This window comes from Danio aesculapii, chromosome 7 (assembly GCF_903798145.1).
Source record: "Danio aesculapii chromosome 7, fDanAes4.1, whole genome shotgun sequence".
NCBI classification, from domain to species: Eukaryota; Metazoa; Chordata; class Actinopteri; order Cypriniformes; family Danionidae; genus Danio; species Danio aesculapii.
This window is the reverse complement of record NC_079441.1, coordinates 7422835-7439617: the sequence shown is the minus strand read 5'-3', so window position 1 is coordinate 7439617 and position 16783 is coordinate 7422835. Positions and strand designations below refer to the sequence as shown.

At 40.3% G+C, this 16783-nt stretch overlaps 1 protein-coding gene across 1 annotated transcript in view; it reads left to right on the top strand.

The window, feature by feature from the left end:
- Window positions 1-16416, top strand: part of lrrk1 (leucine-rich repeat kinase 1) — a 172664-nt gene extending 156248 nt beyond the window's left edge. Inside the window, exons 28-31 of the mRNA XM_056462599.1 lie at window positions 3063-3179; window positions 4232-5127; window positions 8661-8762; window positions 15713-16416. Coding sequence (XP_056318574.1) covers window positions 3063-3179; window positions 4232-5127; window positions 8661-8762; window positions 15713-15890 — 1293 coding nt within the window. The 3' untranslated portion in view covers window positions 15891-16416. The remainder of the gene's footprint in view (window positions 1-3062; window positions 3180-4231; window positions 5128-8660; window positions 8763-15712) is intronic.
- Window positions 16417-16783: the final 367 nt, after the last annotated feature.

Here is a 16783-nt window from a genome sequence, read left to right as displayed (position 1 = left end):
ATCCTCTGCCCTTCCTCAGTGTAAACGAATATCAGCTGCTTCAGTCCAACATCTACATTAGCAGGTGGATGAAGATGAAACCAGGGTGGACATTTCAGCAAGACAATGATTCAAAACACAGCCAAGAAAACTCTCATATGCTTTCAGAGAAAGAAAATCAAGCTGTAGAATGGCCCAACCAATCACCTGACATGAATCCAATAAAAAATACTAAATAAAGCTCAGATTTGATAGACGAGACCCACAGAACCATCAAGATTTTGACATTCTGTTGAAGTCTGTGAAAAACTCACACCTGAGCAATGCATGTGCATTTATTCTCCATATAAGAGGCGTCTTTAAGCTGCCGTCACAAAAAAAGACTTTTATATAAAATATTAAATACGTTTCAGTTGTTCAGAGCTTTCTCCTTGTGTTATTTCATTGTTATTACACACAACTAATTTTTCAGATGTTTTTGTTTTGTTTTATTTTATGTTTGTATTGTTTGTGTTTTCAAATTCTGCTTCAATTCCATGTCAACAGCTCCTTTAGAAATATTATTCACAGTAAAAAACATGACATGTTGAATACTTATTTTCCCTGTTGTAAATCCAATTTCTCAGAGATCTTTAGAGGGTGGTCTGGGATTTATTGAATCATTCACCAAGTATTGATAGTGTGCGGGATCTTTTTTTAAATTATTTTATTCAGAAAGCATTTTAAAGAGATGTGTTTGACATGTAGTCATTTATTTGTGTATTTAAAAAAATACTATTTAATTTAGTTCGCATGCATTAAATGGGTCAAAAGTGACAGTAAAGACAAAGCACAACATAATTTTTTCATCACATTTTTCACAAAAATATGATGATGATGAAGCCTTTATTTATCACATACACTTTTACATGTGGTTAAATCGGACACCACCACCCACCCCCCTCCCCCCCAACACCGGCCAACACAAACATCACACAATTCAGGGGAAGACAGGTCAGACTAGAGGTAGCTTTTGGAAAGAGAAAATAAGATACATTTGGGAAGGGTGGGGCAAAAAAAATCCCCTTCAGATTGTCCTTGAAGTAGGAGCACAGTGTGAGAGTCGCATGGAAGCCGAAAGAGAAGAAAAGTTTTTCAAATTTGGGTCAATATCTTCCAATTTCGCAGATATCTAATGTCTGCCACTGGTCTCCAGGTCTGTCCAAATCTTGTTGCAAAGCCGCTAGTTCCTCCCCAATGTTTTCTAATTTGCGGTCTATAACCACAGTCTGATTTGTAACAACTCTGCTCACCACCATATCAATCCAGCCGGCCAGCTTGGTGGGGTTTTGAGCCGCACTGACCACTTTCATTAGTCTTTGATACCCCAAGGCCCATCAACAGAAACCCTGTTATCAAAGTTCCGAACAAATAAATATCTTTAATATCCTCCAGAGACAGAGTGGCCAGGCACACGACGCGCCACATCTCCCATCTGTCCATCATGTATCCAACTGCAAATGTCTATGCAGGACAGTTGGTATCCCCCGAACCCAGACTTCTTGTCGAGAAGATGGTGTCTTCTAATATGAAGCAGTTTAACGTTTTTCACAACTGACAATAATAAATATTTTGAGAAGCAGATTCCCATGATTTCTGGTTATTCTGTATTCTTTTGGGTCAATATCTTCCAATTTCGCAGATATCTAATGTCTGTCACTGGTTTCCAGGTCTGTCCAAATCTTGTTGCAAAGCCGCTAGTTCCTCCCCAATGTTTTCTAATTTGCTGTCTATAACCACAGTCTGATTTGTAACAACTCTGCTCACCATTATATCAATCCAGCCGGCCAGCTTGGTGGGGTTTTGAGCCGCACTGACCACTTTCATTAGTCTTTGATACCCCAAGGCCCATCAACAGAAACCCTGTTATCAAAGTTCCGAACAAATAAATATCTTTAATATTCTCCAGAGACAGAGTGGCCAGGCACACGACGCGCCACATCTCCCATCTGTCCATCATGTATCCAACTGCAAATGTCCATGCAGGACAGTTGGTATCCCCCGAACCCAGACTTCTTGTCGAGAAGATGGTGTCTTCTAATATGAAGCAGTTTAACGTTTTTCACAACTGACAATAATAATAAATATTTTGAGAAGCAGATTCCCATGATTTCTGGTTATTCTGTATTCTTTTGGGTCAATATCTTCCTATTTCGCTGATATCTAATGTCTGTCACTGGTTTCCAGGTCTGTCCAAATCTTGTTGCAAAGCCGCTAGTTCCTCCCCAATGTTTTCTAATTTGCTGTCTATAACCACAGTCTGATTTGTAACAACTCTGCTCACCATTATATCAATCCAGCCGGCCAGCTTGGTGGGGTTTTGAGCCGCACTGACCACTTTCATTAGTCTTTGATACCCCAAGGCCCATCAACAGAAACCCTGTTATCAAAGTTCTGAACAAATAAATATCTTTAATATTCTCCAGAGACAGAGTGGCCAGGCACACGACGCGCCACATCTCCCATCTGTCCATCATGTATCCAACTGCAAATGTCCATGCAGGACAGTTGGTATCCCCCGAACCCAGACTTCTTGTCGAGAAGATGGTGTCTTCTAATATGAAGCAGTTTAATGTTTTTCACAACTGACAATAATAATAAATATTTTGAGAAGCAGATTCCCATGATTTCTGGTTATTCTGTATTCTTTTATATTTATATATGATGCTTTTCCAATAAAAAAATTGGCCAGCTGAAACTTCATCGAAAATACTCTGGTAAAATACATTTCCTTATTTTAAATACATGTCATGGAAAATGTAATTTAGTGCAGTATTCTTATCTGGTGTGAGACCAACTTCATATCATATCTCAGATTTTAAACAAATCAAATATTAAACATGGTGAGTTTATAATGGCATGACAGTTCACCGGATGCGTCTGCTTTTTCAGTTGGTTTTCTCAGAATTAAAAGTCTCTGTGCATATACCACATTTACCAGTACTACTGTGTAAAAAGGGGCTTCATTTTTAAAACAGTAGTGAATGAAATTTGTTAGCGAGCTCAGCAGATGAATGCTGATGGTTATGTTGGTGTTTGTGCAGGAACAGGAGGTGTTGATCTACAGTCTGAAAGAGATGTGTCCTCTCAATCAGCCACAGAAACTGCTCTCCTGTCCGGCTGTGGTCACCTGTCTGTTTCTGCTGCCCGCCGGGAAAGAGGTCAGATATTCTCATGAAATCTACACTTCTGCTCATCACGCTCTTGCTGGCTTGGTTTAGATGCCCTATGTAAAAATGAAACCAAAGTTAATACATTTTCCCTTTGTTTACAGTCCGAGGTAATGTTTGCCACTTTCAACCTAAGCAGTGCATGTGCTGTTGAAGTTGCCATGAAACGGAAGTTAAGATTGTCCATTTTTCCAAAATCGTAATCTATATACAATCAAAATGGTCCTGAAATGAAGGGAAAAAATTAGAATGGTGCATGATTTTGGAAATTATTGGAGAATTGGAAGATGGGTGTCACTAACAAAATAAATGAAGATTGAATAAAGGAAGAAAGCATTGCAGAAATGAGACATGCACTGACAGCCCCGCCCTGAAGGACTGATAACCCCACCCTAAATGACTGATAGCTCCACCCTAAAGGACTTAGCCCTACTCTAAAGGACTAATAGTTCCACCCTTAAGAACTGCTAGCTCCACCCTAAAACACTGATAGATCTGCCCTAATGGACTGATATCTCCACTCTTAAGGACTGATAGCTCCACCCTAAATGACTGATAGCTCCATCCTAAAGGACTGATAGCTCCACCCTAAAGGACTGATAGCTCCACCCTAAAGCACTGATAGCCCCACCCTAAATAACTGATAGCTCCACCCTAAAGGACTAATAGCCCTGCTCTTAAGGACTGATAGCTCCACCTTTAAGGACTAATAGCCCCTCCCTAAATGACTGATAGCTCCACCCTTAAGCAATGATAGCTCCACCCTCAAGCACAGATAGCCCCACCCTAAAGAACTGATAGACCCACCCTAAATGACTGATAGCTCCACCCTAAAGGACTGATAGCCCTGCTTTAAATGACTGATATTTCTTCCTTAAAGGACTGATAGCCCCGCCTCTTTGACTGAAGTAAATGAAGTGGATATATTAATAATATTGTATTACTGTCAGTTAAATAGTTATTAGAATCTTCAAAACAGTAACTGAATGTGTTATATCGTCTTAAGTAGAATCCTCAATATTAACCACGTGTCTTCTGTTCAGTCTCTTCCGCAGGTGTTTGCAGGCATGTCTGACGGTCTGATGGCCGTTTACTCTTTAGTGGACGACATGCCGGAGGAGAACGAGAGGTACGTCTGCTCGCATTCTATCAACAAACACCTGCTGAACATGGCGGATTCGGACCCCCGGCAGCGGCCTTACGCAATTCGCTGTATCGTCGCGGTGCGCAGCGGATCTGAAATCTGGTACTCCAACGGGCCAGGAGTAATCATCATCGACAGCTTCACACTTCAACCCATTCACCGGCTGGACCCGTACCTCCCACCGGCCTGCCTGGTGTCCATGGCTTCATCTCTGAGCTGCTGGAATGAAGAGGCTGTGTGGTGTTTAGATAATCACACTAACACCCTGCTAATGTATCACGCCGCTAGCTATCAAGTGTGCGCCAGCTACAATTGCAGTGATGCTAATCCACTTCGTGATGTTTTCCCAGTGCAGAGGCCAAGCGGGATTGTGTCGCCTGATGAATCTGATATTGAAGCTTCTCGAAAACAGAGTTTAGATTCAGTGAAGGTAACAGTGACGCACAGCGAGGACGCGGGAACGCAGATTTTATGCCAGCAGGACTCTTTGGATTATTGCTCCGTGTCTTCGGGATTCAGTTCAGAGATGTTGGATCAGATCGCGGATTTGGAGCAGGCCGGATCAGCGAATGCTAATATGGAGCGCTCGAACTCTGCAGGCCTGAGCTCTCTGACCAGCTCCAGCAGTCTGCCTTTATCGGCAGATTTTGAGGAGGTTGAGGATGGGAAGGTTTCTCCTGATGTTCTGTTGTCTAGGAGTGGGACAGATCCAGAGCTGGAGGATCACAGCTACACGCCGCTGCATCTCAAGGCCCTCAATGTCATTCCTGTCAACAGCACCATCTGGGTGCCCAGGTACGACCCGCTGCATATATCAATGCAAATACAGTTAAAGTCAAAACTTTATTGGCCTTCTTGTGAAATTTGCTATACATATATTTAATGAGAGAAAGAACTACAATCCCATGAAGCAATATTGTAATAATATATCCCATGAAGACACCAATTAAAACCCCCCAAAAAATAAAAAAACAAATTATTATTATTATTATTATTCAGTATTATTATAGTTTTTAGCTAAATACACAAATATATTCAAATATTTAAGCATCTTAAGAGTGTAGACTCAATTACATCCTTTACAGTGCTGAAGTGGGCGGAGCTAAAGCTCTTTTGCAACTCTCTGATTGGTGGAATGTTTGCACAGCATCATGGGTAATGTAGTTTTCTGCGCATATTCCTTATTAAACACATTTATTTGAAAACAAAGTTGAATTAATGTGAATAGATGTGTCCAACGACAGCATATACAAGCCCAGAGCTCACAACAAGTCTGATTTTTAAGTTTTATCGGCTATCGTTAAATATCAAAACCCTGTGGAGAAAATTAATAGGGGTTTTAAAGCTTGTATTGAGCCGGTAAAATGGGTCTCAGTTTTTGCTTAAACCAGTTGTGTTGAATCAGATGTCCTTTTCAGACTGTGATGTTGTGAACGTGTCCTCCTGGAGTTATTCATCAATTAAACATTGGTTAAAGAGGGTTTAAGCACAAGATCAAGGGCAGAGTGGAGTGTTATTTCAGACGAGCACGTTAAAATCTGCATGTTTTATTCATGACCCTGAAGAGCTTTATAATGTGACTGTATTGGGGTCACGCAGGTGTCGAGATGTTCAGCTCCAGGGAAAACGTCGCGCCGATTTGGACAATGACTTATAAAGCAGATTCATGCTGTAAACTGGGTTACATCTCTGTTATACACACACAAGAGTTCGCTATTGTGTATCAGCATACAACGTGTTTATTCATTCAAACTATAAAGGAATAAATCAATACACGGTGCTTTGTAGCTCTGAGTGGTATTAAATTAAATGTTTATTTATTATAAAGTAAAAGGTTTTGTGGGGCAGCATGGTCGCCTCACACCAAGAAGGTTGCTGGTTCGAGCCTCGGCTGGGCCAGTTGGCATGTCTGTGTGGAGTTTGCATGTTCTCCCTGTGTTAGCGTGGGTTTCCTCTGGGTGCTCCAGTTTCCCCCACAGTCCAAACACATGCGCTATAGGTGAATTGGGTGAGCTAAATTGGCCGTAGTGTATGTGTGTGAATGAATAAGAGTATATGATGTTTCCCAGTGATGGGTTGCAGCTGGAAGGACATCCGCTGCATAAAACATATGCTGGATAAGTTGGCGGTTCATTCCACTGTGGCGACCCCTGATTAATAAAGGGACTAAGCCGAAAAGAAAATGAATGAATGTAAGAGGAAGGGTTGCCAAATAGTGTCAAATAAATCAGTACTACTACAAACTGTACATCTAATCTTTTCTATTTGCATAGACTGCATCAGATCATGCATCCAATTTACATAACTGGGTGGGGAAGGATTTTTCCATTTTCAGTGTTATAAGCCTTGTAGCAATTATTAAAGAGAAGACGAGTGCATTTGATTGTGTAAATGACAAGGAAACATTTGTAGGGTTAAGTCCAAGTAATGCTACTAGGGGGCATGGCTCAGTATCTAAAGGAAAGCATTCAGAAATTGATTTAAGAATTGATGATTGATTGCGATGGACGATGGCATCATCATCATAGGCAGCAGTGAATAATTATTTATGAATAATTAATTAATTAATCAGGAATTACTTACTTGTAGCCTACCGTTTCAACTACCTGACCTGCTTGGTCTTTGTTTCACCCATAACCAAATCATAAATAAGTGAAGATAAGTTACACACAAATTACCACCTGTCAATCACTTTTTCCACAGCACTCTGGGATGAATAGTGATCTGTGTCAGTATAATGGCGTCGACAAACTTGGTTGGTAAAATAGGTGCACAACTAACAGGAACCAACCAACAGTATTTGAGGTTTTCACTAAAATTAAAATGAAAGCGAAAGACTGAAGCAGTGTACTGACGCTGTGACACGTTACCTGATGGATTCAAAAGGCCAAAGAGTCATTAGATAGAGACAAGATTAATTAAACATCACGTTTAACAGCTATAGTGAGACGCGATCCAGCGGTACACCCTTAATAAACTGTCTGACGTGCACTGCTCTGTGGGGTTTTGTGCTCAAAGCACCAGCTGACTGCTGGAGCTCAGACGCACGGAATACGCTGCAGCGCATGACAGTGTGTGTTTGTGTGTGGTCACATGATGTGTGTTTTCAGCTGTATATTGTGGAAGGAGGGCTTTTCAGAAATGCTAGGTGAAACGCCAGCGTGGACGTGGATCGTTTTCGTTTTAAAATGCCATTAGTGACATATTAGTGTAAATGGGGCCTAATGGTGAGTTCCGACTGCATGATTTTAGCCCCGATTTTGACTCGCCAACAAGTTTTGAGAAACTGCAGACAAATGGCTGAAATCACAGGCAAATCGATGCTCGTTTACGTGAGTGACAAGCACACATTGTAAACTATCAAAGACGCGATCTAAGAGAATCACAGAAGAGTCGGCAGATACTTGGCGTGCTAAATATCTGGAGCTGTCAGCGATTCAAATCATGCTGTGTGAAATGAGTTTTGACTGAGAATAACATTGGTGATTACCTACAGCCAATGAGAGAGCATCATCTACTAGTGTGTGTATCTGCAGGCCAGCGGGAGGTTGGGGGGAGAAGTTAAAAGCGCTCATTTTCAGTTTATTTGGACCCAAGAATCGAAGGAAAAACTAGTGGAAATTTGGCAGGAGCGCCCGTGTCTGTTTGACGTGCCATCTGAGCAATACCACAACTGGGTCGAAAAAGAAAAAAAGTTGAGGAGAAATTACTAATTCACTTTAAACCCAGGTGAGCTTGTAGTTAATAATTAAAAGATATACTACGTGACCAAAAACACCACATGTTTTGGTTGTGAGACGTAGTTTGGATAAAGTTGTCCATAAAGTTGACCGTGTCACTGATCCAGCACCGACAGAACACTAGCCCAGATAGTCATGCAGTATGAAATGTCTGTGACATGACTACTTTGAAAATCATGCAGTCTGAACTCGGCGTAAGTGTGTATTTTTCGTGAGTAAGTTGCTGCTGCAACAGGGCGGGGCGGAGGATCGCGATGCCAGCTCAGCTTCGTGATGTCTATCGGCCATCAGCAATGGATGATGCTATCGTCTATCGACCCAACCCTTGACTGTAGCTCTGCAAAGTTTTGTATCTAAAACCTGATCGATTTCTTGTTTGGGATGTGCATTGGGGAAATGGGAAAATGTATTTCTTATAAATTCTCGTGTCTTGGAAAGGTTACATTTTGCTGATGAATAAGAAAATGGAAAAGATTTATATTTTTAACATTACTACTAAAATAACTATTAATAAATACACGCTATTTGTATAGAATTTAAATGTTTGATTGTGCAATCTGACGGCTGGCTGTGTGTGTGTTTATTCAGGCGTGGAGGAGACATCATGGTTCTGGAGGTTCAGGATCAGGCTGGTTCTCTCCGGGGTCGAGTGATCGGTGTGCTGACAGTGCCTGGAGTGCAGGAGTTTGGGTACAGCACACAAACACACACACACACACACACACACACACACACACACTCTGTCCACATAAACTGTTCATGATGACACACTAGCCTCAAGGCAAACACAAGGCCACATACACACTTCTGCACTGATTCTTAAGTGGAAAACACTTGAAAACACTTTCTGTAGAAACACAGTACAGTAGTGTATGACTAGTGTAAAGTTACTAAAAAAATAAGCTAATGCCATAAGTAAGGGATGGGCATCACGGTGGCGCAGTGGATAGCACAATCGCCTCACAGCAAGAAGGTCGCTGGTTCGAGCCTCGGCTGAGTCAGTTGGCATTTCTTTGTTTGTGAATGAGTGTACACAGGTATGTGTTTCCCAGTGATGGGTTGTGGCTGGAAGGGCATCCGCTGCGTAAACCACATGCAAGAATAGATGGTGGTTCATTCCACTGTGGCCACCCCAGATTAATAAAGGGACTAAGCCGAAAAGAAAATGAATGAATAAGTAAGGGATAATGCTCTTCTAGGTGGTTGTTCTGAGTTATAATAATTTACTAACTCTTTAATTAAACATAAAGCTGAAAGTAAATGGCTGAATGGAGCATACACTAACCTACATATTCTTCAGTCACAAGATGGCACAGGATATTCAGACAAGTGCAATGAAAGATAAGCATTTAAATATGACTGTGCCCATTAATGGTCAAGATGTTGGACAAATGGACCGTTGTTTTCGCAGAATAAAGCCTTTCAGTCTCATACAACAGCGCTCCGTTTCACATTGGGCTGCCGATAAGCCTGTCAAATACCACGTTTTTTTTACTCCAGTCTCAATCCATAACTTCCTTTGAGTGTTTGAAGTAAATCGGTCTGCGAAATGTGCTGCAATTTTAGATTGTGTTTTGTTGCACATCACTTTAAGGGCATTTTGCAAGTATAAACCTGTTTGATTAAAAGTACACTAGGTGATTAAGAAGCTGAACTGATAAATGTAAAAATAGTTTCAAGTAATCAAGAAGATGGTAATAATTGTGTATTTACATGTTTACTTTCAATCTTCAAATCTATGTTGCATGAAGAATCAGCCTCATCTTCATCACAAACTCTGTGAATGTCCAGATTTTGCCTCATCAGTAATTGATCAGTAGACAACACTCGTTTTTGACTGAAGACTGTATTTTATAATGCTAAAAATACCTGCATACGTGTAAATAGTTTTCAGCAAGGCAGCATTCATAAATGTTAAAGCAGCAGATTTTTATTCTGTCTTTTGGGGGGGGGGGGTGTGTGCGTGCGTGCGTGCGTGCGTGCGTGCGTGCGTGCCAGTACCTAGCAACAGGGCTTAACTCATGCCGGAACAAGCCGGACATGCACCCTCGCTCTTCACTTTTTTCCGTGACTCACCAACCCTCTTCACTTTCGTCTGCAACAAACCCCCCTCGCTCTAAACTTTTGTCCACAACAACCCGCCCCTGCTCTTCATTTTCATCTGCTGCCTGACGTCATAATGTCAGATTGACCCCAAAGTTGTGGGGTCTTTGCATTTTGTTTGGAAATGAAAATCAGGTTGACGTCAGAACCCAACGTCAGGCCGACATCCATGTCCAACCAAATATCAACGTCTAAGGATGTTACAGCTTGACATTGTGTGAACGTTACCACTATGACGTCTATCAGATGTTGGAATTTGGTTGCCATACCTGACTAATAATTGTAAGTATTTGACATCAATATGACGTTGGTTTAAGATGTTGGCTCGACGTTGGATTTTGGTCAGTTTCTAACACAACCTAAAATCAACCAAATATCAACGTCATTTGATGTCATTATTGGACGTCAAAATAACGTTGTCCTTAAACACTGGCTAGACATTGAATTTTGGTCACCTGACATCACAACAAATCTAATCTAATATTACTGTCTTATGGCGTTGTGTGTCTGCTGGGTAATAACTAAATGCACTACAGAATTTTACGTTTACACACATCCACAAATTACTCATACCTGCCAATACTCCCCTTTTTCCCGGGAGTCTCCCGCATTTCAGACCCATCTCCCGCCACCCTCCCATTTTGTTATTTCTCCCTGAAAACTTTAATTTCAGCCCCCCATTCTTCACCACAACCCTGCCCCCACCCCCGTTTCTCAGCTATTTGGTACAGTCTGTTAGAACCCCGGGTCACCGACTTTGGTATAGTATCCGATCGCATCGACCGCCCTAAACCCGGTGCATAGTACAGTTTACTTACCCGGTTCCTAGCTGTGTTATTCAGTCACTTCACCTCCGACACCAAGTGACCACCCATGTTGGGTCGAAGTTGAATTTTGGTCACTTTCCAGCAAAACCTAAAATCAACCAAATATCATCGTCATTTGACGTCGTTTCGGACATCAAATTAACCTTGTCCTTAGATTTTGGCTAGACATTGAATTTTGGTCACCTGACGTCACAACCTAAGTCTGACCTAATATTAACATCTAATGACGTTGTGTGCCTGCTGGGTAGTTTTTGTGGTGTAAAATTGTTTTTATTGCTGGTGGATGAAAATTGACCCTAAGGACAACCATTGCATCCTAAATGTGTTCATTCATTCATTCATTTTTCTTTGGCTTAGTCTCTATTTCAGAGATTGTCACAGCAGAATGAACCGCCAACTATTCCAGCATATGTTTTACACAGTGGCTGCCCTTCCAGCCACAACCCAGTACTGGGAAACACTTATACACTCTCATTCACACACATACACTACGGCCAATTTAGTTTATATAGTTCCCCTATAGCGCATGTTTGGACTGTGGGGGAAGCCGGAGCACCCAGAGGAAACCCACACCAACACGGGGAGAACATGCAAACTCCACACAGAAATGCCAACTGGCCCTGACCTTCTTGCTGTGAGGCAACACTGCTAACCACTAAGCCACCGTGCCACTTTTAATGTGTACAGCCTTCATGAAAATAAGAAAATGGAAAACGATCCAGTTTTTCTATTTTGGGCTCATTTTAGAGAGTCACCAAACATCAGGATAAAAAAATTGTTTTTTTTGCTGTTAAAATGGTGGCTGTCTCTTTTTTTTTGTTTCTTTTTTTTTGTAATTCAAGTTTGTGGGCCTATTAATAAAAAGTACCCACATTTTCATATTTTTGCCCACATGGAAATTATTGACGTGACAACTTATTAGCATTAAAGTCATGACCCGTAAGTCAACAAGAGGGTTATAAGTAGGCCCACAAGAAAACTGCGCGCGCAGAAATCCTCAGATTTTTAGCTCATTATTTAGTCTATGTATTTACTGTCAATGTGTGTAAATTTATATTTATTCAGTTTTTTAAATTAATTTCAGTGATAATTTAAAATTGTTCATATGATTTATTTACTATACAGTTTGTAAAGTCATATTTTCTGTCCTTTAGTAAATATATTATATGAGAGACTTGCTTTGTTTAACACATAAGTTGATCTAATTGCATTGGCTTTGTAAATATTAAATAAAAGTTAAAAATATATTAATCTTTATTTCATATATTACATTTTTAGTTATGATACTCCCAAAATAATTCTGCATAAATCCAGATTTTTAAAAAAATTATCCGCAGAAATAGCAAAAAATGTCCACAGATTCTGTCTGGCCCTCGTTATAAGGCCTTTAATAAGGATTAAATTTACCCTCAAAAAGGGTGGCCGATGTGTAATGAGGAGGCAGATGAGGATGTGTGCTGATTTCCAGCACCTGTTTCTCTTCTGAAAGCCTCCTTCATCCTCACTGTTCAATAACACAGCCGTATGTCCTTCATCACAGTGCTGTCTGATCGCTCTCCAGATCACAGGCTGAGGGAGGACAAAAGGACAGAGGGAGGACAAAAAAAAAATACCATTAGTTACGCTATCACAAAACACATAATGCTTCATACATAATTCTCTTTATGAAAGGGAAAAAAATACAAACACATACATGCATACATACAGTTAAAGTCAGAATTATTAATCACCTGTATATTTTTTTCTGATAACTGATTTATTTTATCTTTGCCATGATGACAGTAAATAATATTTGGCTAGATATTAATCAAGATACTTGTATTCAGCTTAAAGTGACATTTAAAGGCTTAACTAGGTTATCTAGGCAGGTGTTGGAATATTGAATCAATTCCATGCGTGTTCAATAAAAAAGGTCAGGAGAGGGTTTTCTTCAATGTCAAAAACTGTAACAATTTATTGGAGACAAATGAATAATTCGGTTCACAGAATTCTGTTATCCTCAATGCAGTGCAAAAGTTGCATTAGGGAGGTGCGCGACACTTTTCTTTTCCTGACTTCAACTTATATAGGCAGCAGATATTACAGGTTGAGTTTAGTGAAAATCTTGTCAATCATTGTCCAGTCCTCCATTGGCCGCACCCCAGACATAAGTCCTCTTTTTCTACAAATTTTCTGCACATCAATAAAAGCATAAGACTTTCTGTGTTCTGTGTTCAGTTTTAACACCTGTCTTCAGACAGGACGTTTCTGCAGAGCTGAATTTAATTTCGAACCAGCATTTATCTACTACTGCAAAAATGATAATTAGTATGCACAGCATCCCCCACACAACAGTTAATTTATCACCCTTAAATGACCAATACAAATAATTGTTTGATGAAAAGAAAAAGTACATTAAAAAATACATTCCTTTTTCCCAACACAGGTCAGGGTAATTAGGCAAGTTATTGTATAACGATGGTTTGTTCTGTAGACAATCGGGTGGGGGGGGGGGGGGGGGGATTGCTGAAGGGGGCTAATAATTTTGACCTTAAAATGGATTTTAAAAAATTAAAAACTGCTTTTATTCTAGCCGAAGTAAAACAAATAAGACTTTTTTCCAGAAGAAATACTGTGGGGAAAAAAACAGCCACCAACATAACAAAGGGGTGAATTTAAACAGTTCGCAATGATTAAAAGAGAGATCTATGAGGGGTGTACTCATTTATGCGGACCACTGTACAGGGCTCGAAAATGCGACCGTTTTGGTCAAATATGCGGCTGAAATTTTATTTGTGCGACCTCAGAATATATTTGGGAGCATTTGTTCGAGTGCATAAAATTATTGCGTGCAACTGGTTTTCACAGCAAAATGTTCACCGCATGTGCGGATTCAGGACACATTCACACAGAATGCATCTTTGCACTTGAACCGCAGCGCTCAGGAACAGTTTAAAACTTGTCATGTCAACTTGCTGCAGTAAACAAATCCCGCAACACTTGCCCCGCCTTCACGCTCATCTTATTGGCCTACTGCTCTAGAACAGAACGCCAATGGATTGGTTAAAATCAGCTGTCAATCACTCAGTCAATGCCTTCTGTCTTCAGATGACGGAGCTACAACCATGAAAATGTAAAGCGCTGAAGATAAGAGAATGAAAACAACACTGACAGATTTAGTTTTAGAAACCACCTAAAGCTACTAATAATGGCTCATCTGATTACTGATCATGTGGTGAATGTTAATCCACCATCTACACTTGTCTAAGAGTGGATAAGGACTTCCATTGGCTTCAAGTCCGCTATAAAATAACTAAAGCATTCACTGTAAATTCTGTGGGATGAAATTTTCAAGTAACTGTTTGCCACATCTACACATTTTAAGCACAAGAGGTTCTGTTTAATCCTCCATTTAATCGCTAGATGCTGTCAGCCGTGCAGCTAAATGTTTAAGTTAACACCACGTGCACCATCACAAAAGGGCTTGCACTGAATAAGATTACACTAATATTGCAGCTCATGAAAAGAGTGGTATTGCTATTAAAATGATGTATGCAAATAAGGTATATGCAGGCCCACACTGAATCTGCACGCGCAATCATTAATTCTGTTTATTTACTGTGTGAATGTGTGTAAATCTATATTTATTCAGTTTTTAAATTAATTACAGTAATATTATCGACTAATATGAAAAGGTTTATCTGATTTATTTATTTGTCTTTTAGTAGATATATTATACGAGAGACTTGCTTTGTTTACCAAATAACGTGAATCTAATTGGATTTGCATTTTAAACATTAAATAAAAGTCAAAAAAGTATTATTTTTAATTTCACATATTAAGGTTTTAGTTATGATACTCCTAAAATAATTCTGCAGAAATCCGCAGATTTTTACCAAAATTCTCCGCAGAAATAGCAAAAAATGTCCGCAGATTCTGTCTGGCCCTAGGTATATGTCAAAAGCATCTGTGCAATATCAGACAGCACCCGTGAGAACACTGCAGTTCGTTACCAGATTCATTTATGTCAAGCAGTGCGTGCAGGCCTGGTGAGCGGTCCGTGTATCTTTTGATTTCTCAGTTATATTATTAAAATGTATTTTCTTGTGATTACGGGATTTCGTTGAGACATATTTTCCTCATGCAAGCATATATATGTATATATGTGTATATATATATATATATATATATATATATATATATATATATATATATATATATATATATATATATATATATATATATTTGCCTGTTCATTTTGATTTGTGTTGATTTCAAATGCAATAAGTCTGTTCATATAAACCTTATAGTAATGGTGCTCATAACTGGTGGGTGCGACTACATTTTTAAAGTTAGGAGCACCAGTGCTACCAAGCAAAAAGGTTAATTTCGAGCCCTGACTGTATATGTAAATAAATGATTTTAATAAATCTGAATTATTAGAATATAAGGACAGTGAAACTCTATGCAGCAAGTAGACGACGAGGATGTTTTGATGCAGAGTTTAAGCTGAAGTTCACGTTGTTATTAAGTGTTTATCATAGACTAGTGTCTGTCATGGTCGACCCGCCGTCAGCTCTGGCTGTAAACACTCATTCATCACACAAACGCTGCTTTCAGGCCCTCGGCGGGACCTTCCAGGAACAGAGGCTTCGGTGCTTCTGCGAAGAGTCCGGCCGCGTTTATTTTTTTCCAGCTCATCTCTTCTTCTCCTCTCCTCTCTTCTCGCAGGACTCTGGCGGAGGCGGCGCTCGTGGCTAAAGACACCGTTGTGTGCGGCTTCCGCAAGGAAAACATGGCCTGGTGCCTGGCAGTCTGGAGGAGCTGGGGAGCCCGAGAGCTGGAGCTCTTCTACAGGGGGTATGAGGAGCTGGGACGCCTGGAGAGCAGCCTGAGGAAGAGGAGGTAGAGGAGGAGGAAGAATGATGGACAATAATAACACTGTAACAAACACACACACACACACACACATGCGCATACATACTGTACCGTAAACTCGCATACTTATGAACACATACACACAGATACATTACACACAAATACACATGCATGCATGCATATGTAAACATACACACAGACATGCGCAAACACACACATTCAGACATATGAACACACACGCACATACAGAATAATATAAAAAACACAATGGTATACAATACACACACACAATACGCACACATACTGATACACAATACACACACGCATACAAAGTCATACATACACAATTCACAGACCTACACAAATAGTAACATAACCAAACACACACAATATGCTCACACTCACAACCCTCCACAGACACACATACCGTAGCAACACACTCGTATATCTATACATGCAGAAATCGCACATACACACAGAGACATGCTCAAACATGCAATACACACACACACACACACACACACACACACACACACACACACACACATATACATATACACACACATATCAACATAGACCCACTCTTACACATACTCAGAGACACACTTGCATTCACACACATACTCACACACACACACACACCGGACTGTTACTTCAGGAAATCTAATCCTGCAGGACTCGGCCGCATACACACATTATATATTCATAAACACAGACAGGCTGAATGCCACACACACTAAATGCATCGACATACACATATGCATACATTCAGCCTCGAGCACTGAATCCCATTCGAAAATAAGGGTTCTTGCATTCATGAATCTGGTGTGTGTGTGTGTGTGTGTTAAAATGCCAAGAAAGAGATTTATGAGGTGTGAAGATGCTGGTTCTCAGACCTGGTTATCAAGTGAACCAGCAGCAGAC